Source organism: Lycium barbarum, chromosome 4 (genome assembly GCF_019175385.1).
Source record: "Lycium barbarum isolate Lr01 chromosome 4, ASM1917538v2, whole genome shotgun sequence".
NCBI classification, from domain to species: domain Eukaryota; kingdom Viridiplantae; phylum Streptophyta; class Magnoliopsida; order Solanales; family Solanaceae; genus Lycium; species Lycium barbarum.
The window spans coordinates 133567660-133590748 of NC_083340.1; the positions used below are offsets into that span (position 1 = coordinate 133567660).

Below are 23089 nucleotides of genomic sequence, written 5' to 3' on the forward strand. Positions count from 1 at the left end.
GGGCAGACTTTGCCTTGAGACATATAATATATATATATTTTACTTTTCAAGACAAACTTTTAATTATGCCTTAAGGAAAAGTTCCGCCTTATGGGGCATACTTTTAGTTATGCTTTAACTAAAAGTGTGCCCCATAAAATATATCTAAAAGTATGCCCCATAAGGCGGAATTTTTCCTCAAGACATAACTAAAAGTTTGCCTTGAGGAAAAGTTCTGCCTTATGAGGCATACTTTTGGTTATGCCTTACTTAAAAGTCTGCCCCATAAGGCATAGTTCCTTAAGGAAAAGTTTTGCCCCATAAGGCATAACTAAACTATGCCTTGAGGAAAAGTTATGCCCCCTCCGGCATAACTTTAGTTTTTCCTTAAGGACTTTATGCCGGATCCGGCATACACTCCCTCCAGCCCTACCTTGCGAAATTATTTTTTTATTTTATGCCTGAGCGGGGGTTCGAACCCAGAACCTCAGATATCCAAGCTAAGGGCAAAACTTAAAGACCACAAATATGAGGGGCAAAATTTAAAGACCGCAAATATAAGGGGAAAAATTTAAAGACCAACCCTCTCTCTTTTAACAGAATTGCCCTCTCTCTTTTAACTCAATCCACTAAACTAAATAACCCGTATCAAATTAAACCCCAAATATGGCCACATGGGCACTATATTTTAAAAAGTATTACTTCCTCCACCTTAATTTATGCGACATAATTTGACTAACACGAAATTTAAAAAATAAGTTTGAAATTTATGTTTCAGAACAAACTTTAGATATTTATATGATCGTAAATCATATAATAAAGTTAAATTATTTTTAAATATATAAAAATAATATTCTTTTATCTAAAAATGTGCCAATGAGTTAAAAGTGCTTTTAAAATTGATAAATTAGGGTCCTATATAGTCTAGGAAAATGTAATAAATATTCTCAAAATACTAATACTAAAGGACAAATATTCATATTAGTATTGAATTAGCTATTAGGAGTATATACTATCCATCGTCGTGTCTGACGGAGCCACGAGTCCAATTAAGCAATGAGTAACCTGCAGTACTCAGGTAACCCGATTCAAAATCCGAACCCAATTACTGACCCGAAATCAAGTCTGTCGTTCGATGAGGTGTCCAAATGCTTCAATTTGCCTCTCAATGATGCTGCTGAATCCCTAGGTATTCTCTCCTTCTCTCGCCTTATTTTCGACGCGAAACATAAATTTATGTGTATAAATTTATTAAAATTATAATAAAAAATAGATATGAACCTATAATATTAAAAATTCATAAAATTTAAATTCTGGATCCGCCTCTGTGCTCTGACTCCGCTTACTTACTTGTACTTCAAGATATATTTATATTTAAGGTGCCTTTTAATTTAGAAGTGAAAAAAGTTTTGAATTATTGGCGAGTTTTTGAACCATTGAACATGGGTTTTATTTTTATTTTTTTGAGTTAATGTTGAAAAATACACTTTAACTATCACTTTTTTCGCGAGCTTCACGTTCCACTTCACCATTATTCTTTTTCTCTCGCTTTCTACCTCTGTTTCTGCACTTGTGCTAGCTAAAATGGGAATGAAAAAGAATATTCTTCGATTTTTTTTTTAATGCTTAAGCTGCTGTTTGTTTTAGGACTTGAAATTTTGGCAAGTTTTTGAAAAATTTGAAATTGAGTTTGGGAATTTTTTCTGTTTGGGATGGTCGTTACCCATGGTTTTCATAATGTACAGTATCATATTGTATAGTTTTGTAATGTACTTGTAAAAATGAAATGGAAACACTATAAAGAAGAAGAAATTGGACTCGAAAATTGAACTCTTTTTTTTTTTTTTTATAGACAGAGAATTAAAACAACAAGAAACTAGCCTGAAACTAAGCGAGGGAATGAGACCCCAACAACATCTCCTGCAGCACGCGAAGAAATGCTAGACGACACTTGTGTGAATGCCATTCAAAGCGAGACTCTTGACTAAACGCCAAATTGGCTAAACCATCAACAACCGAATTAGCCTCCCTGTAAATATGGGCAATGAATTAACCAAACGTATTACTCAATAACCATGAGCTTCAATGAACTGTAATGGTGGAATTAGGGTAGGAAGAAGAAGATAAGGGAAGAAGAGAATAGACTAGAAGAAGAAGAAGAAGAAGAGAGGTAGATTGAGAGAGAATAAGATTTTCTAAAATCATTATTCAATGCCTTACCTTCACATTTTCCTGCTATTTATAGCAATGAGAGGGTGATGACGTGTCACCTCTGCTCTCGTGACTTAATGAACCCACATGCCTCTAAATCAATTCAAATCATAAAAAGTATCGTACTGTATTAATGAATACAATATTTGGATAGACTGTATCGTTTTTTGCAGTTTAATAACATTTCTATTGTTTGGTTTGACTATATGGTACTGTATAATAAAATGTAAGTTTACTAAATACCCTCAGACCTTAATTACAAACTAGTTTATATATATTACTAATAAAACTAAGGTAAATGATAAAATAGGAACTTTGAAAAATAAGTAGGTGGTGGTGAGAGGTAATGGGTGGAGGTGGGGTGGTAGGGTGGGGGTGGGTAGGTTTGTGGTGTGATGGAGGGTGGTGTGGGGTGGGGTATAATGGGGAAATGAAATACGTAACCATGCAAAAACCACCAAATTTGTGGTTACAAAAATTGAGGTTTTTCATGGTTATATAACCACGGAATTACAACGGGTTTACAACACCATACAACATAATTTTAAGAACAATGAAAACAAACATGGTTTCATAGAAAATAATACAATAATGAACCACGGGAAACAACCATCCAAACAGGGGGTTAGAGAAAAAAGGCTTTTATTTGCAAAACCAGCTCAAACAACTTTTCCGAAAATAAAAAAGATAGAGTTTGTAAACACTAAAACAAAATGCCACCTCAGTTTACCCACTGCTGCAAGTGTGCAGCTGGATTAATACCCGAATACTTGCTACCTTTCACCAGTCTGCCTAGTTTTATGGTATATTTGTATGTACCTGCATTGGTAATGTGTGTCTGGGGAAGTGGTTGAAGAAATTTTGAATATTGCTGGTCGCAATGCACAGCTTGTTTTGGAGGAGATAGAATGGAAAACATTGATTTCTTGATTGGTCGCTATAAAAGTTATACATAGAGAAATATGAAATAAATGCCTCCTAAAACTCGTAGGATGCACGAGTATGACTGCATCTGTGGATTCTGTGCAGTCCTGCACCCAAGAAAAAACATGATTTTAAGCCTATACTCTAGGATAGTAGGACCTCCTCCTTGATAAATTGAGCAGCAGCCGAAAAAGATAAAGACATGGAAGATGGGACAGTGGAGATCAACTGTTATTCTCCACCTATGTTGAATTAGTTTGTAATATTTTGAGGTCTTAAATTGAGCAGACACATCTGGGCATGAAAGAGCATGACTATTCTGAAAAGTCATCTCTCGAGTTCTATAAATATAAGGACTCTCCGGAAGTAATGGGAAAAAAAAATCTACAGTATACTAGGGATTTGTTGAATCCCGAAGGGAATTGCCTGTAACCCCCTAAAGAAAATATTGTTACTCTATTTAAAGACAGTGGTATCACATAAAAGCCTTTCTTTGTCAATTTCGTTTTTCTAACAACCTATCCCCGGGTGTCTCTCGAAAACCTCACCCCCCCCCCCCCCCTTCCCCAACTGGTTAGAGGTATAGTCATTTGAACAACTAAGCTAACCCCTCTTGTCGGAGTATCGAGACTATATTTCTTTCTACTCAAGAACTTTGAACTGCATGATATTTCTAATATAATATACTTTTCCACTTGTTTTACTTTTTCACAATGACATGCTACAAATGCTCCAAATCACTTTCCAAAGGCAATGTATTGTCTGCATGATGTTATTGCACTCGAAAGGTAAATGATCTCACCGTGTTTATTTGCACTAGAAACTTTGTAATGATCAGTTCCAAATCAGGAATCATGCTTCTCCAAGGACGAAATAGATGGATGATTATGAGCAAGTAACTTAGACTCTCAAAACCTGCATTCCAAATCATACAGATCTGTTACTATTGAAATTATTCATAAAATCTTGAACTGCTTGTTGGTGATGCATGTTTAGCTGTTTCTTGTGATAGTCCCCTTTGATGTCCCTTATATTCAACCCCCCCCCCCCCCCCCCCCCCCACACACACACACACACACACACAAAAAAAAAAAAAAAAAACCCGTCTCACTGCAGTAAGTTCCATTCATAAATGATAGTTTGTACATTACACTTCATGAGTTGATGGTGCAAACCTTTTTTATGGTTGAAGAATAAGGTAAGTATAGTTGATCATACTACTCCTGTTATCAACTCAGTTTTGTGCATTGTTTACCAAATTTCCACTTCCTCTCTTACATATTATTACTAGAAAACAGAAAGATTTTGAGCTAATTGGCATTTATCTTCCAGGTGTTTGTACAAGTGTTCTCAAGAAAATATGCTATGAGAATGGACTGGTGAGGTGGCCATATCGAAAGGTAGGCTGTACAAGGATGAACTTTTTTCATTTGAAAAGATTAAAATTTCAGCATTTTGAAGCATCAACATTATGTCCTTTAAGAGACTCTATTGCTGAATATCTAAGAGTAGATATTCACTAAAGCTTGCATTAGGCTACTAAACTTTTCACACTTTGGACAGCTCATTTGTCAAACTATTTATGGTGGGCACCTTTCCCATTAAACTTCTAAAAAGGATCGCAACATACATCTTGGTTTCTTAAGCAATAATTAGTTAAGTTATACCTTTTCTTTCCCATTTGTTCTTCCTCCTTCTGGTCTCGTTCCTTACCCCATAAATCCATTGGTTCTTCTGTCCACCTAGTCCCTTCTCCTCCTAATTCCCCTTCCAACTAATCTAGGCACTTTATCCTTGGCATCTTATTGGTTTTGGAATGTTTGTTAAAAATGGTTAGTTAAGGTGGAATTTAAAGAAGAGTTCCTTCTGTTTTCTCCTATTCTCCACTTCTTCTTCCTCTCTTTTGTTTTTTCCTCTTTAATCCATTGCTTCTTACATGCACCTAGGTTTTGGTCCTCCTTATGCAACTACTTTTATATTCTTCGCTGGTTCTTCGTCCTCCACTGAGTCCATATTCTGCTTCTGGTGTCATCCAAGAAAAAATCGGATCTTTCTTTTATCATCATCAGCGCAGAAGTCTTAAAATCTGACTAGAGAACATGTGAATTTGCATATCTTTATGTCAACATAATCAAGCAACATAGCTTGAACTGTCTTGTGAGGTTCAGAGGGCATTTGGAAAGTTTACGCATCTATGTCCTGAAAAATACTGAGGGTCTCACTTAATGGTTAGCTATGTGGATCATGGCAGATTTTCTTTGAACTGTGTTCGTCACAATATAAATGGAAAGTTCGACACAATTGGAATCTTTACTGGAAATCGGATATCGGAATACATAACACTTTATAAGTCCACTAATTTAAGTGACTATCAGTGACAAGTTTTGATTATTTAATTTCAAAAAACCCAGTACCAGTAAGAAAATAAAAGCCTTTTAAAATATATTTTGACATGCCTACCTTTCCTGCTGTTAACAAAAAGAAAGTCCTATTGTCAGTACCAGTTTCTTAAAAAAAAAAAGAAAAGAATTTCCTATTGTGATGCTAGCAAAATATATTGATAAGGAAATTTCGGTGGGGGTGTGGCTAGAAGGGATGAACGGAGAAAAGAAACAAAACTATGACAGTTAACTGGAGCTTAGGGAAGGAACATGATTTTTATCTCCATTTTGATGTTGAGTATACTGCCTGAAATTTTTGAACATAGAGTTTCCAACAAGGTGGTAAATATGCTAAATTATCAGACCAGCATTTTTGGTTCTTCTATGATGAAGAATTACCTTGTTGATTCCAGATAGTAGAATGTTTTTGTTACCCTTTGAAACTTTCTGTGGTGATATTTTCCTGGTCAGATCAAATATTATTTGATCTATCTATAGAACACTATTTATATGGCATTTTCAGTTTAATTATACTGTTTGCTATATAACCAATAAGCTTGAGAATTGCACGGTAACTTTTAAGCACTCACATCACCTGAAATCTCTCTGAAGAAACCGGTTGCTTGAACTATTTCCTTTTGTTAGGTTGTTAAGACCCTTCAAATGCAGTCAATTATATGATATGATTCACGTGTTTTCTTTGCCCAATAAGCATTAAGCATAAACATTATTGTGGTAGTGGGATCCAAAGAAATGCTTGTGCGTTGCTTGTTTATCATCTGTATTTATTTGAGATTTTCAGGTCATCTCTGGAAAGAGTATTGAAGATATAAAGAAAGAGGCGTTGAGGGAAAAACAAGAGCGATCCGTGGAATTTCCTAAAGCTGCTGGAGAAAAGTATGATTCTTTAGCCAGTTCTACAATCTCATCATTTTCGTAAGTTATTTAACAGTTTATAATTATTTTAGTTGAGTTCAACTTATCATGTCTATTCATATCAATAAAATACTTCATAAAAAATGTCTATTGACTCCGACCAGTCAAATACTTAAATTAGTTGTCTTGGACTTGATGTCAGAAATGCAGCTTGACCCTGTGATGCACTTAAAGAGTTATGTCAATTAGTATAGCTGGCTTATGTATTTGACTGACCTGCTTAATTGACAACAAAGTGGGAAGGGAGGGGGGCATGTCGTACCGGTATTTGGGGGTGGATGTACCACCATATTAACAGTTGCGTTTTTGTGATGCCACTTTGATACTTTGTAAGAGATTTATTACTTCTCAAAACTTGTCACTTTGGGTAACATTTTCGTTTAGTACAGTGTTTGCTTATATTAGCAAAATAGGGTGTTTCATTATTCAATGTCGTGTGGCATGTACTATTGCTTATACATTGATTACAATTCAACTGGATGATTTTACCCCCCTGTATCATATGTGAGGTTACACTGGAACCCAAATCTGATCTATGCACCAACCAGATATAATTATACTATTAGACCATTTAGTTTTAATTTGCTTAGTCAATGTCTTAAACTTTTGTACATATTTTTGTCTTATTTCATGTGATTATTATTTAAAGTTTTTAGGTTTATTTTGTAGATTATGTTCTATCATTTTTATAAAATATTATTTTGATTTAGAAAACGACTTTGATTGGCCAAGACCATTATTGTCCCCAAAATCATGATTCCAGCTTCACTCCTGCCATGAAGTTATGAACTAGTACCCTCTGTCCCAATTTATTTAACTTTTTCCTTTTTAGTTAGTCTAAAAAAGACACCTTTTTATATATAGGAACAATTTAACTTTAAACTTATCATTTTACCCTTAATGAGATGATTTATAGCCAAACAAATATCTATGACTTATTCTAGACCACAAGTTTAAAAAATCTTCCTTTCATTCTTAAACTCCGTGCTCAGTCAAACACCATTACATAAAATGGGGCAGAGGAAGTAAATACAAGATAATGTTTTCTTGATTATCAAATCCCTCCATATTTTAGATGATTTAGGTTACAATAAACACATTCACATATTACCTTACTATATGATACCTGGTTTTTCCCGAGCCAATGGTGACTTTTGGAATATCTATTGCATTACAGAACAGAAATATATAAATCATTAGTGTCTATTGAGATGCTTTCTGTCAAATACTTCATTGTAGGGGCCCCCAATTGCCAAACAAGAGTAGTATTAGCTCCACAATGGAAATGCCAAAAGCGGCAGGGGCTTTCTCACCGCAGCAAGGAACCAGGAATGTTCAATCGGGAAGTTTACCACATTTCCGTATCTCTAGCTTGACAAAAGGAACTTCAGTCGGTTATGATGAATTCAAATATGGTTTTCCACCCAATGGCTTGTCTACTGCAACATATAAGTGGTGGGGAAACAAGAGTCCTGATGGTAATGATGATAACCAACTGAATGACGACAATGCCAACAACAGCAATAAATCTGAATGCCATACAAGTTTGGATTCCATGGGAACGACTTTACTGACCGATGTGAGAAAACGAGCTGTCAAAGAGGGGAAAGAAACGCTGAGGCTTGGGGTTTATAGAGGGCGTAGTGCAAACATGCTTGATCCAACAAAACGGAAGATTCTTCTTCAGGTATTCAAATCGTATTTGCATGTCCATGGTGATATGAGTAACTTCGAACAATGATCATTTCAAGATTCACGTGAAGAGGACACGTTACATCTAGGTTTCAGTGCTCCGTGTAGAGTATTCCAGGCAAGTCATATAGGTTATCTTTTCTTTGACTATAACTTAGATGAGATCTTGAACTCCCTATAGGCAAGATAACAACAACATATGCAGTGTAATCCCCCAAGTGGATTTTTAGCTTGATCTCGATTATTTATAGCTTAGTTTTTTCGATGAAAGTTATCTTTCTTGATTTTTATACCGTCTCCTGGAACATCTGCTTATATTGCATTTGTGCACTAATCAAAGCTTTACCACCTGCCTTACCCCCTATGTCCAGCCACCAACGGGTTTTTCAAGTGCCTCGGGAGTATTGGCGTTTGGCAGGTCCAATTTATGAGTTAGCAGGTTTGATAGAACTCAACAACTTTCGACTTAATCATTTGTATATATATGAAAATAAGTATGGATCTTTGATAACATACCGGGATAATTTTAGAAACCTCTCTTGAGGTTCTTTCCTATAATACACACCTCCGTTTTTTCATATTTAGTGTAACAAAACTTATATCGTAAGTTCGTAACCTTAAATGGACAAATGTGACATTGTATGATAATTATTTATTTTCTATTTCGTGTAACAAAATTAATTTAATTAGGTTTTCATCCGTGGAAGCAGAAAAGTTGTCAAGACCCATATTGAGGTAGCAGATCTTATCAATTTACGAACTCGATATAACAAGATCTTCGAAAAGGTTCTCAAGAAAATTGAAAAACACTTTTTCCCCTTTCATTGCTCGAAGCTGGCCTTTTCTAATGGAGCGAACCTAATCCTTAGCTAAAAATGATGTCCATTTAGCTTTGTTACATTGTATATGGGTATCAGTATCTCTTTTATCTTCTGTTTTTTTTTTTGTTTGTTAAAACATACATTCTGATAAGTTATTAATCATATTAAAGTTGAGTACATCACAAAGATGGGGATTTAATATCGACTCCATAGCATCAAACATATAACCCGAAGTCTGACTTAACAGATGGGCGCACTGGTTCGTTGATCTTTTACGAAAGACAAAGAAATAGAAGTAAAGTCACACATGAGTATTTTACAATCATGAATATTAACATCAAAATAAGAGTTGTTGCTGTGAGATTTCTCCAACAACTCTTGTTTAACCAAAAGACAGTCCATCTTCAAAATAATAGGTGTTAGATGTAAAGTGCTCTTTTAGCCAATTTGGATTAATATGCTTGTGACCAACGAAATACTACTATTGTACACTATCTAATGAATTCTACTTTCAAGAATTTGCCTAAGTACAAAATTCGATTATTCTGCTAATAACTAATGTATGGTACTTCTAGTAAACACGTACCACTGTAATACTCCCTCCATTCCATATTTAGTTGGCCACATTATTAAAAATATATGTCTTAAAATACTTATCCATTTACAAAATCAAGATACCATTAATTAATTTTTTTTCTTAATATTAATTGTTTTTCAAAGTAACAAATATTGATTAGAATACAATTTATTGGAGAGAGATAATGATAATATTGCAAAAATACACTTTCATTTATTATTATGTTCGTACGATTCTTGTGGATTTTGGGTGTGTAAGGACTTGTAAAGGAGAAAGTGACCAACTAATATGAAATGGAGGGTAATATGGAGGTAAATCAGAAAAGGCCATAAATAGTCCCTTATCTATGAGAGTAGGTCTAAAATGGTCCCTTAACTATACACTTACAGGTTTTAGTCCTTTAACTATCCAAAAACTTATCAAATTTGGTCTCCGTCTATTTTTTTTATACAAACAGCGTACAAACTCATAAACTTTCGTGAGATTAATCGTTAAATCATTCCTGAGACCTATATTTCTCTCTGCTTCTTTTTCCTCAAGTTCCTCTTGTTAAAAAAAAAAAAAAGAGCATTCTAGCATTGGTGTCGCTCTCGAGTCTCTAAAATTCGAAAAGACAAACTCAAGCACAAAATTTCTGTAACCACTCTTCTTGAACACTACTAAAAAACTGATAAAAATCGACGAAAAAAAACCGATGGAAAAAACTGACGAAAAGACCGACGGATTCCGTCGGTTTTTTCAATGATTTTTTTTAAATCTTTTTTTTTAAAAGAAAACCGACGGATTGCGTCGGTTATTTTTTGCACAAAAATGCGCGAAAAAATATAATTATTTTTTATATTATTTTATAAAATAAACCGAAGGAGTCCATCGGTTTTTTATTTTTTTTATAAAAAAACCAACAGAGACAGACTCCGTCGATTTTTAGAGCGAAAAACAGTATAAATTAAATCAATGTAAGTATATGACAAAAAAATATCAGTGGTCTAGTGGTAAAGCCCTTTAATGCCAAGGAACATACCCGGGTTCGATTCCAAGTTCCTACATTTCATTCTTCAATTTAAAAAAAAAAAAAAAAAAACTGACGTGAGACCGTCGGTTTTTTTTATTTTTTTTTTTAACAAAACCGCCGGACTGGGTCGGTTTTCTGTCGATTTAACCGACGCAGTCCGTCGGTTACGAAAAGTGAGAGAGAACTTGAGGAAAAAAGTTGAGGTTAAAGAATGAACTTAAGGAAAAAGAAGCAGGGAGAAAAAAATATAGGTATGAGGAATGGTTTAATGATTAATCTCACGAAGGTTTATGAGTTTGTACGCTGTTTGTATAAAAAAATAGACGGAGACCAAATTTGATAAGTTTTTGGATAATTAAAGGACTAAAACTGATAAATATATAGTTAAAGGACCATTTTAGATCTACTTCCATAGATAAGAGACTATTTATGGCCTTTTCTCGGAGGTAAATCCTATAGTAAAGGACCGCTATTAGAAAACGTCTTTATCCTCTAAGTAATCAACAAATAAAATACTATTTTTCATTTTAGCAATTTTTATTTAATTCTCGTCAATCAGTCGCATAATGATGGTATCCTCTTTTTCGGTTTGTCCATTTTTCTATCAAATCTTGAATTTCGTATAATAAGACCCTCATAAGTCATAATTTTGAGCCCACCTAACATGAAATTTAACAAGACTTTAGACCATGACGTGACACCAACCTAATCAAGATTTTTTTGCGCGGATTGCCCTTTTTTTTTGGGTGGTCTTTAATTTTTGCCTCTCAAATTGCTGATCTTTAATTTTTGTCCTTCGCTTAAAAAAGTAATAAAAAATATTCTGAGGTTCTGGATTCAAATTTTAGCTCAGTCAAAAAAAAAAAAAGCACAATGCAAAGCTTTGGGAAGAGTCTGCCCTATGTGGCATAGGTTGCGTTAAGGCATAATTAAAGTTATGCTGGATCTAGCATAAGTTGCCTTAAGGCATAACTAAAAGTGTGCCTTATAAGACAACCTATGCTGGATCCGGCATAACTAAAAGTGTGCCTTATAAGACAACCTCTGCCTGATTCAGCAGATCTTTAATTATGCCTTGAGGCAACCTATGCCGTATAAGGCAGACTTTTCCAAAAGCTTTACCTTACGATTTTTTTAATTTATTTTTATATCTGAACTGGGGTTCGAACCAGAGCCTCAAGATATTATAGGCCAAGGGGAAAAATTAAAGACCTGCAATTTGAGGAGCAAAAATTACAGACCACCCCAAATAAGGGACATTCCTACGAATTGATGCAATATTCTTACCACTGGATACTGTTTAAATATTTTATCACTCTTTTCTTTTGTCCAAAAATAGAAAAGAAAAAAAGAAAAAGAAAAATTACCCTTATCAAAAATGTAAATTATTCTCTTAGGTAATGCATCTGTCAGCATGGCACTACTATTCGATTGAGTTGGCAGTTTACTTTTCAAGTGATGTAACCCCTTTTATTAATGGGAAGATCTCTTAGGTCTCATTTGTTTGCACTTAATGAAGATCTGAATCTAAATGATTCAGATTTTAGACTATTAAGTGTATTTATTTGCATTAACCACAAACAATATCAAACGGTGTAGTGCGTTATGGTATGCATAATATCAACGATGATGAATCTTTGAGTGATTATTTGGGATAGCCGGAAGAATATTGTGATTTAGTATCCACTAATGTTCTTCAGATGTATATTGAAAAGATACCTCGAGAAGAAGTCCCTCAAGTTCAGCCTATTCATGGTAACACTTATGGGGACTTTAGTTCTTATGGAGACATTTTGAGTGATCAAGTGCCGCTGGAAAATCTAAGCAGCAATTTAATCAAGCTCACAATGAAAATTGGTAAATATGCATTTTTCATATTATTATTATTATTATTATTATTATTATTATTATTATTATTATTATTATTATTATTATTATTATTATTATTATTATTATTATTATTATGTATAGTAGCACGTGTTTGTTATATGAATTGGTAAATAACCGTTTTTCAAATCTTTATAGGAACTATTCTCAAAACTCGCCAGTGGTACCAAATATGGATGTTGGTCAATCCTCTCAGTTCGGTGGAGTTGATCATTCTCCACAACATGACAATGCTTATGAACAACAGTAAGTTCATCACCTTGATATTAAATTATCTGTATACACACACACACACATATATATATATATATATATATATATATATATATGAATGATGTTGGTATTTAAAATATGTTACTTTTCGTGTAGGAGGATGAATGCACTTGATAACGAAGATTTTCCAAATTATTATGAGTCATCATCAAGTGATGACGATGAAATAGCTAATAATGCAGAGGTAACCGATGATGAAGATGATGATGATGTTCAAGTTGGTATGACCAATAATATTCCTCAAAGCCAAAACCAACAAGAACCAATGCACCACCACCAATGGCTGAAAACCCAACTTATGATGATAGTGGCCTAAAAACCTGGATTGAACCAGAGGATCTCAACAGAGATCGATGCTACCTTGCAAAGAGAATGTTGTTCGCATCCAAAAAGGCATTGCAACGCGCTGTCAAAATTTATTGTTTTAAGGACATGAGGGAGTTTAAGGTTGATCAGTCAAACACAAAGATACAGGGGCTAGTTTGTAGACGACGGCATCAAGGCTGTGAGTGGTTGCTTCGGAGAATTGTTAAGCTTGATGGTATGTGGGCTGTCACAAAATTCCGCCAAAGACACACTTATGATATGGAAGAAAATCGAGTAGATCATTATAATTTAGATACAAACATGATTGCTCAAGTGTTACTTAAAGACGTTGCCGAAACGCCAAGGTAACTTATCCTACCTAGTACATTATATGTCTTATATCAATTGAAAGATCATAACTAAATGTTGTTTGTTTAAACTTGTGCAGGTTCCCCATCAAAGATTGTATTCGAAACGTTCAAACCGTATATGGTAAAACTATAAGCAACAGAAAGGGATTTCTCGGGCGTAGACGCGCTTTTGAGATGGTTTTTGGAAATTGGCATACCTCTTTTCAATCGCTGCCAAGGTATATGGCGGCTCTACAACATTTAAACATGGTACTATTGTAGAGTGGCGACTTATAGAGGGTAAAATCTTCAACTTCGTGTTTTGGACATTCAAACCATGCATTGATGGTTTTGCTCACTGCTGGCCAGTGATATCCATAGATGGTACGCATGTATATGGTGCCTACGACATCAAGCTCCTAATTGCAATAGGAAATGGATGCCAATGGGTCAATATTCTCTCTTGCTTTCGTAATTGCCGCTAACGAGAGAAACGACACATGGGGGATCTTTTTGACCCATTTGAAAACTCATGTTATTAAGGTTCATACCGGCATATGCGTGCTGTCTGATCGTCATAAAGGCATATTGCACAATATGGATAATTTACCGGGGTGGCAGCCTCCCTTTGTTTACCATCGCTATTGCTTAAGGCACTTGAAGGCAAATTTGCAATCAAAGTTTCACAATGGCACTCTAAACAAATTGATGTGGGGGGCTGCGATGGAGCATCAACAGTGAAAATGGGCTGCAAAAATGGATCTAATCAGGGCAGTGAGTGAACCCGCATACGTTTGGTTGATGAAGCTCGAAGTTGAAAAATGGACACTTCATGCTGATGGAGGCAAAAGATGGGGCATGCTCACAACAAACAACTTAGAGTCTTTCAATGGCTTGTTGAAATCTGCTCGGGGACTACCTATCACCGCAATGGTGAGAATGACTTTCAAGCAGGTTGTGGAGCGATTTGTGGTTAGGACAAGGCAGGCCAGAGCAATATTAGCCAAAGGCGGGACATGGATGCCAAAGCCCTTAAAAAATATGGAGCATTATAGAAAAAAATGTGAGCATCACCAGATGACCGAGTATGACCCAATTCAACATGTGTATGAAGTTAGGACGGGTTATTACAACGGTAAGGGTGGAAACGTGCATACCGTTTATGAGGCAGCAAGAACATGCACTTGTGGTAAGTGGCAAACGTACCACATACCGTGTTCTCATGCTGTCAAGTGCTTCGAGAGAATGAGAAAAATGGTAACAAGTTATGTGGCAGGAGAATACAAGGTCCACAGTTACCTTAGAGCATATTCCGGCCAATTCCACCCACTTGGTAATGAAGCTTATTGGCCAAACGAGCCGTTTTCGATGGTTGCTAACAAGGATTACATCAGGAAATTAGGCATTAACTCACGGAGTCGTAGACTCAATCAAATGGATGTTAGTGAAAGAACTTACTCTTGTAAGTGCTCTACATGTAAGCAATATGGCCATGACAAACGTTCGTGTGGGCAACAAGGTCGTGGTGGTACAAGCACGTCTCGAAGTAATAAAGCCTCTAGAACTTGAAGATTGTATTGTTATTGTAACTTATTATTGTATCGCTTTGAATTTGTATTGTAATTTAATGGAATGAATTATTTTTGAATTAGTATAAACCTCTCGTATTGGGTGAATTATTATTCAATAAAATATTTATATTTGTACATTCAAATATAATAAAACATTTAAATCAAAACCCTATAAATATGACAAGTTTCAAAACTAACAAAACTTACTTCGGGACACTTTAGAACCCCTAAAACGACGATCCAAACGTTTAGGTGGACTTGATGTAATGAGCCGACATTATTGTACGCAAAAAAAGATATTAAGTTCTATATAAAATATTGATATTTCAAGGTTTTGAAATATGACTAATCTTTGCCCAAAGTATGTAAAAAAACGTAATTTTGATAGGTTAAAAAAAAAAAAAAAAGGCTTCCTTCACGCACGAATTTCGTGCGTGAAAAACCAAACTTGTATTTTTATAGTTTGGTCCTTTCACGCACTAAATTAGTGCGTGAAACCTATTTATGTTTTTTTTTTTTTGTGTCAGTTTGGTTCAATTTTTTTTTTGTCCTAAAAAAGTCGCGAATTCCTACTACTTAAGACATTTATAGTTGCTAGGCATGAATATTACTTTCTAATAAAGATATATTCGAAACATATTGTACTCTTTGGAGTTTGGAGTTGTCGTGGCACCGAAGATCCATTTTGGGTCACTTTCATAAGTAGAAGACTACACGTCTCTGCAATCAAGTCCAAGAGTACCGATGTAAATAGTACAACAACAACAAGTTAAATATAATTCCATCATGTGAGGTCTAATACGAATGTAAATAGTAAATTTCATAAATGGCCACGTAATTATAATTTCTAACAAAAAAAAAAAACTAAAACTTTCACCCTACTAATTACACAAAAGTTGCAATTGTCGGAAAACTCAACCTTCCATTGAGTGATACTTTTTCACTCTACATTTTGTTTTTATTTATAATCTAATAATATACAGAGGACTAATATGATCCAACCCAAATTTTAACTTTCTGATGAGTGAAAAACTACCAACTTTTTACCACCTTCAAATGTATTTAATTGGTGTATCCTAATCAATCAAACAACTAAAATGGACAGTGAATTAGAAAGAATTTATCACAATATTTTTTTTATTTTTTTATTAATGCATTGATAATCTTCCGATGCATTGATAACTAGTAATACAGTAAGTACTATTACTCCATAAAATTTAATTTTTTACTCCAACAAAATGTAATGCATTTTAATATACATTAACTACACTTTTCAAAAATTGGATCGAGGCAGGGCGGCCCTCCTTTTTATTGAGCCTGTATTTATAAGATTAAAAATAAAATAAAAAGGGTTAAAATGTAGAGTAATTTAACACTCATTACTATTAGTTTGCCAACAATTATGAGTCTTGGGTTAGGAGAGCGAAAGTTTTGTGATTTTCCTGTTACAAAAAACATAGTTATGTGACTATGATAAAAAATCATAATTGTGTGATCATTTATAAAATTTACCCGGCATAAATGGGACGGGACAGGCAACCTTTGAACCACTAAAATTTTGACCCGCCCTGGCCCGTTTAGCATTTCTTTAGAATTTTGGCTTGCCCTACCCTCCCCCCTCCCCACTTTAAATGTCCTTTTTTTTTTTGGGTGCTCTATTCAATCTTTTTTTTTTTTTTTTAAAAACATAAAAGATGATTATTAGTGAATGCTATTAGATTTTCTTATTTTTAAAGCACAAAGGATGAGCTTACCTACTAGCTCTAAGAAACCACACGTGCGAAAGTCTTTTTCTTCGCTCTTGTAGCCAAACTTACTGCTAGCATATCAGCTAGAGCATCTTATTGTCTTCCATTATTAAATCACTGAAGATTAGAGTCGAATATAATATATGTCTAATTAATTGAATCAACAGTTTAGTGTCAACTAATATAAGATATAATTTAGCTCGTAAATAAATCACAGGATCGTCACACAGTTTTCAACAGTACTATTAGTGCCAAGAGCTTTCGAACAGAAGTAGAAAAGGAAAAGAGAATTTAACTAATATTCACTGATATTATAAAAAGAGTCAATCCAAACGATATCCCTTCCACATATTAAATGGAAACGATAATCCCCTTATGTAATATTTTCCGGTGAGATTTTTTTTTTAATAAAGATCTTTTTTTTTTCTTTCTAGAATTAAACTACAAAATATATAAGTTTTATTTTTGTCTCATTCACCTATTCTGTTGAAAATAATGTACTTATCTTTAGAATATAACAACTACTTGGAATAATTTTTTTAATAAATATCAAGTTATGTGACATTCGTTTTGTCAATAAGTTTTCATATCATATGTTAATAACAAATGTTGAATCAATAATTTTTCTTGCCTAATTTTAATTAGTTTGATATAATTGGTGTTTAAAGTTTTAGAGATTTTGGAGAAAGATTGTGTGAATTAAATTTTGAAAAATTGTTGATTTTCTCATTCAACGTGTGTCTTATGCTAAATTACAAATTTTGGTAAAATTCTACTCTCAATCCCAATTGATATGAAAACTTTGACTAGACACAGATTTTTTTTTTTTTTTTTTTTTTTTTAAAAAACTTTAAAAATATGTGGTCAAGGAGGGTATGTCCTAACGATATTTGTATTATCAGGATTAATTCATCATGAATTAACAGGTTTTATATTGTTAATCCGCCAACCGTAACCCTCCTCTTTTATATGAGCTTGGAACCGCTAATGTGAGCTAGTTCATACAAACAGAATTAGTGTACGGTATGAAGGTTAAATAAGTCTGGTTTTAGTACAGCAAAATATACCAGAAGAGAAGATGATTTTTAGTGCACAAACAATAAAGTAGTCTATTTTTGCACCTGAATAAGCTTAACGTATGCGATGGAGCGATGAGACTGACGATGTTGAATAAGCTAAACTTTGTTAGGGAGAAGTCCATGTCAATTATATTCTTAGCTGCTTAGTAGTGCTTTCTCAACCTAACAATAACCTGCTCTCTTTGACTTTCACTTATACCAATGCCAATTTCACGTATATAGGACTTAATAAAGTCAACAATGTCATGCTCCTCACATTAATTACATGGGTGCTATAGTCAACTTTCATCCATTTTTATAAACCAAATAAACATAACGTGTTTCAAACGTTAGTATATACAACAACAATGACAACATTATCTAGCTTATTCTCGCATGTGGATACGGAGGGGATTGCGTTTACGTAGACCTTACATCTACCGTTTGAAGATAAAAAAATTATTTTTGGAAGACCCTCGTCTCAAGTAACGAGTGACAAAGCAACTTGATTTTTATTTTTTTATAGGAGTAGATAAGGCATATCAAATAATAGGGATAGCATAACAAAGCATTCAAAGCAAAATAATGCGATAACCGAAGCGCAAGAAGCAACATATAGTAATAGAACTAATGCATGATTTTTTTCAGCTTATTAAAGGAAAATTGTTGAAGCTATCTTCAGTTTCCTTAAACAGCATCAATATAAACACGACTTGCTCGCTTCACCAGAACAAACACCACGCAAATAATTTATTTTTATGGGCTTTTGAGTTTTGTGGTGCAGAGAATGAATATAAGATATGTGGCTTTATTTCCCTTTAATCGTGAATAAATCTAGTCGTAAAACCAAATAGGGGGAATTTGACCTTCTAGTAGTCATTTATATTTTCTGAACAATTCACACGCGGTTCAATTAATTTGTATTATAAAAAGTAATTTTGTGACTAGTGAGTAATCTATTACTTTAACGTAGTAGAGATTAAAATAGTAATTTGACTTTAATGTTATAATGAGAAAAGTTAAATGACGGTACCTAAAATTAGCACAATTTTGAAGATTCACTGAATTGCCAATTTGATGCTTTCTTCTATTAGCGCTTCACTTATACAATATTAAAATAGATCAAGTGGGGCCAGCAAAAAGGAAATAGTCTACACTTGGGTAAATGATATATACTATTTTTTTTTTTCATAGAAGAAAAGAGAAATTTGTACAAATTCGTGGTGAACTAAGTATAGTCTCAACTCTCACCTAACCCCCTGTTTGGATGGTGATTTCCCGTGGTTCATTAATGTATGACTTTTTATGAAATTATGTTTGTTTCTATTGTTCTTAAAATTATGTGGTATGGTGTCGTAAACCCGTGGTTCATCCCATAGTTGTATAACCATGAAAAATCTCAATTTTTGTAATCACGGATTTGGTGATTTTTTTGTAGTTACGTATTTCATTTCTCCATTATACCCCACCCTACCACTCACCTCCACCCACCCCCACTCTCCACCCCACCCCCGCCCTACAACCCACCCCCACGCCAACTACCCTACTCCTCTGCTACCCACCCCTACTACCCCTTACCACTGCCAAACCCCACCCCACAACAACTCACCCCCACTCTCATCCCACAACCACCCACCTCACACCACCCACCCTCCACCACCCCCACCCACTACCCCTCACCACCACCCAACCCCACCTCTATAACCACTCACCCCCACCCTACCACCAATTACCCCCACCATCATCCCACAACCACCCACCTCACACCACCCACCCCTCCACCACCCCCACCCAATACCTACTTATTTTTTAAAGTTCCTATTTTATTCTTCACTGGCGTTTTATCAATATATACAAACTAATTTCTAATTAAGAGTTAAGGGTATTTTAGTAAACTTACAAGTTATTATACAGTACCATACAGTCAAACCAAACAATACAAATGTTATTAAACCACAACAAATGATACAGTCTATCCAAACATTGTGTTTATTAATACAGTACAATACAATACAACACCATACTATACCATACCATACTATACATTAATGAACTACGGGAAACAACCATCCAAACAGAGGGTAAATGTTACGTTTTGCGGTGACAACAAAGGATAGTCACTAAAACTATCACTTTGGCTGTGACCTTTATGAGTTAGTCGCCACGAAAACTAGATTACATGCAACAGGCAAAAAAATCAGTCTACAGCACTACAAGAAAATTAAGAACAGAGAAATCTTTCTTAGAACAAACAAAACAAACAACAACAAGCCCAGTAGAATCCCACCATGTGGGGTTTGGGAAGGGTAGAGTGTACGTAGACCTAACCCCCACTTTGAAAGGTAGGGCGACTGTTTCCGAAAGACCCTCGGTTCAAAGAAATCTTTCTTAGAAGAAAAGAGAAATTCATACAAATTCCTGGCGGACTAAGTGTAATCGCCATAAAATGTTTTATGTAGCGACAATCATGATCGCCACTAAAACTATCACATTTTCTCTAACTTTATGTGTCAATCGCCATGAAAAACCAAATTAAAGGGAAAAACTTCGTCTACACTACAAGAAAATGAAAAAAAAAAAAAACTTATAAGAAAATAAATATTCGTACAAATTCGTGGCGGACTAAGTGTAATCACCACTATGCGACAAACGCCATTAAAATTATCACTTTTCGTCATGACCAGGTTTACGAGTCAATAAATCGCCACGAAAATCTCATTTCTTGTAGTACTAGGATGGCTCTTGTTTGTGGATCCATGAACCATTTGTGCCTCCACCAAATAGGCTGTATTCTGAACCTTGGTGTTGATGATAATTACTATTATTAATATAGGCCGAAGAACTAATGAGGAGATTTTGGTTGCTTGTTGGTGGAAGCATTTGAGCAAATAGTTGTGGAGGAAAATTTGGCATAAACTGTGATGAAGAATATAAGAATGATGAATTTCCCCTAAGGGTTGCTGGACAATGATGGTTGTGTTGGCCTTCATATGTAGTTATCACAATTGATGGATCTTCATATGACCTTTCCACACGTTTCTTCACACCACACTTTTGAGTCGTGCATCTATAATAGTTCCTACAAAAGTCATCAGCAGCAAAGTGAGAATATTTTGTATTGCATAATTATAGTGAAATTGAGAAATATTTCATCTACTATTTTGAACATGAAGCATGCTTGTTTGCAGCCTCTGATTTATGCACACTCCCTCCCTCTCAATTTATGTGACATAATTTAAATTGAGGGAGCTTAAGAAAGAAATGAAGACTTTCAAAACATAAATATGACAAATATAACATTTGTGTGACTATAAACTTTTGAAACTTGTGGCCTTGAATATTCAATAACATGTGTATAGTTATAAAAACTTCTCTTTAAAGGTAAAATGGGAAGTGTGAATTTAAGTAAATTATTTTCAAAGTTATAAGTGTGTCATTATTTTTGGAACAAACTAAAAAGGAAAGTGTTTATAGAAATTGAAATTAGAGAGTATGTAGCTAATTAAATATTATGACAAGTTTTCTTTCTCTATGTTATTTTTCTTTAGGCATTCGGTATATATCTGCATCCTAGTGGCATACTAATTCGGGTATGCGCCACGTAGGTATGCTGAAGAAGAAGCGCTCCATATCAAGAATTTCTCCGTTGTTAAAGGCTTAAATCCGAGATCTTTGGTTATAGATGTAAGAATTCATCCGATAAAATTATGACTAGTCGAGACACAGCTTAAGCTAACTTGAAGTAATGAAAAATAAGGTCGGATATGTAGTCCTAAAATTTAAGATAAGGTGAGATTGAATTTAATTGAATAAAGACCTATTTACCTTGGGAAGTTGCTGTTTTTCACTGCCTTCTGTCCATACTTTCTCCATCGATAACCATCTTCAAGATTGTCAATCTCACTCTTTGTCATGAAAGCAAATCGTTGTTCTTTTTGCTTTTTTTCTCCTTTCTTTTTTGCTTTGCACCTGAAATAATTAATCATCAACAACATCGAGTACATGATCATTTTTTCTATCTTAAAATTGAATTTTTAGTATAGCACAACTTTTATGCATTAAATTGGCACTTCAACAAAAAAAGAATTAGGGTTTGGTTGGGTACTACCAAAACACTAAAACTATAAAAATAGAAACAAATTAAAGGAGGGGGCGTACGGTCAAAACATTAATTCCAACTACGTGTAAGAATCTTGGAGAATACTTAAAGTCCAGCCTTTAATAATTAACCTAGAAACTATGACCAGCATCTATTAGTCCAATTAATATACAACCAATCTTTGAATAATAAAGAATCGTTGCCAAAAGAAACTGTTGTAAGGGTAAGAGACAAATTCGGGATTTAAACTTTATATCGATTTGAGATCGGAATTTTTCCACAAACCATTTGATTACTGAATTCGGAATCTATATTTTGTACTAATTTAGTGGATCTCTTAACACATATATAGAGTTTGAACTATTTAGGTCCACCTCTGCTTATGATATGTGAGCAATGAAAAATGACTTACTCTTTCTTAGACTTGTCATCTCCTTCTTCTTGACACCCTTTTTTCTGCATATGTTTCTTGATTTTGGAAGAATCTATGTCCCCTCCAGCCTCATTAGAAGTAGAAGATATCGAAGAATTTGGCGTTGGTGGAATTTCAACGCTCGTTTCTCCCAGAGGCGAATCTAAGACAGGTTCTGCAACAACAGAGATGTTACTTTTCCTAGAAGAGTCTTGATTATCGACATGTGGACAAACTACTTCAGAGTTTGAGCAAGACATGTCAAAAGCACTTGATAAAGTGTTGTAATCCATAGAGCCATGTAAACACTCAGTGAGAGTCATGTAAGAAGAAGGAACAAATTGTTGATGTGGATTTTGCATATTATTAGGAATTGGCTGGTCATAATTTGAGGGATTTTCACCAAAGAAAGGAAATGTATTGATCCCTCCAGTTCCCATGTAATCATGATAAAAAGGGTTATCAGACATATTGGAGAATAACACTACTCAAGATTCCTAAAGGAAGACTTGATACACTAACACTATCTTTTTGTGTAATAAAAAAAGAGATGATAGATGAAAAATGCTTTGGAGAGAGAAAAGAAAGAGCATGTAGCTTGATAGGAAACATAGAAATGGATGGCCCTTGTTGAAGAAAATTGGATTTGAGGGTACTCAAGAAGGTATATGAGTATATATTGTTTGGTCAAACTTCCAAAATTTGTTTATTTTGAGAAGTACTTTATGTCGGAAGTGTTTTAAAAAAAAATGGAGACTAGCGGTTTGTGTTTTGACTTTTCAATTTGAATTTTTTTTGGCAATATTAGAGCAATAATTTATGTTTTGGCAAAGTTTCAAAAATATTTCTAGG

The 23089-nt window shown here is 34.5% G+C and overlaps 2 protein-coding genes across 3 annotated transcripts; one reads left to right on the plus strand and one right to left on the minus strand.

Annotated features, from left to right (window-relative positions):
- Positions 1 to 960: 960 nt before the first annotated feature.
- LOC132636558 (protein NLP3) lies at positions 961 to 8393 on the plus strand. Of its 2 annotated transcripts, none has more exons than XM_060353483.1 (4): positions 961 to 1168; positions 4447 to 4514; positions 6298 to 6392; positions 7671 to 8393. In XM_060353483.1, exons 1-4 carry the CDS (start codon positions 1036 to 1038, stop codon positions 8170 to 8172), a joined length of 798 nt encoding a protein of 265 aa, XP_060209466.1. In that variant the 5' UTR covers positions 961 to 1035; the 3' UTR covers positions 8173 to 8393. The 2 variants fall into 2 exon arrangements, with proteins under 2 accessions (XP_060209466.1, XP_060209465.1); XM_060353482.1 differs by having other exon boundaries at positions 962 to 1168; positions 6298 to 6431.
- An 11554-nt stretch (positions 8394 to 19947) lies between these two features.
- On the minus strand, positions 19948 to 22900 carry LOC132636559 (WRKY transcription factor 71-like). Its single transcript, XM_060353484.1, has 3 exons — positions 22238 to 22900; positions 21552 to 21695; positions 19948 to 20805 (listed from the first exon to the last, which is right to left on the minus strand). Exons 1-3 carry the CDS (start codon positions 22705 to 22707, stop codon positions 20457 to 20459), a joined length of 963 nt encoding a protein of 320 aa, XP_060209467.1. The 5' UTR covers positions 22708 to 22900; the 3' UTR covers positions 19948 to 20456.
- Between the last annotated feature and the right edge of the window lie 189 nt (positions 22901 to 23089).

Excerpts from the sequence above, each read along its gene's own strand:
- LOC132636558 (XM_060353482.1), top strand. The coding sequence starts at position 1,036 with ATGAGTAACCTGCAGTACTCAGGTAACCCGATTCAAAATCCGAACCCA. Across the intron at positions 4,515-6,297 it reads TGAGGTGGCCATATCGAAAG|GTCATCTCTGGAAAGAGTAT; the intron begins GTAGGCTGTACA and ends TGAGATTTTCAG. Across the intron at positions 6,432-7,670 it reads TCTACAATCTCATCATTTTC|GGGCCCCCAATTGCCAAACA; the intron begins GTAAGTTATTTA and ends ACTTCATTGTAG.
- LOC132636559 (XM_060353484.1), bottom strand. The coding sequence starts at position 22,707 with ATGTCTGATAACCCTTTTTATCATGATTACATGGGAACTGGAGGGATC. Across the intron at positions 21,696-22,237 it reads GATGACAAGTCTAAGAAAGA|GTGCAAAGCAAAAAAGAAAG; the intron begins GTAAGTCATTTT and ends TAATTATTTCAG. Across the intron at positions 20,806-21,551 it reads AAAAACAGCAACTTCCCAAG|GAACTATTATAGATGCACGA; the intron begins GTAAATAGGTCT and ends TGACTTTTGTAG.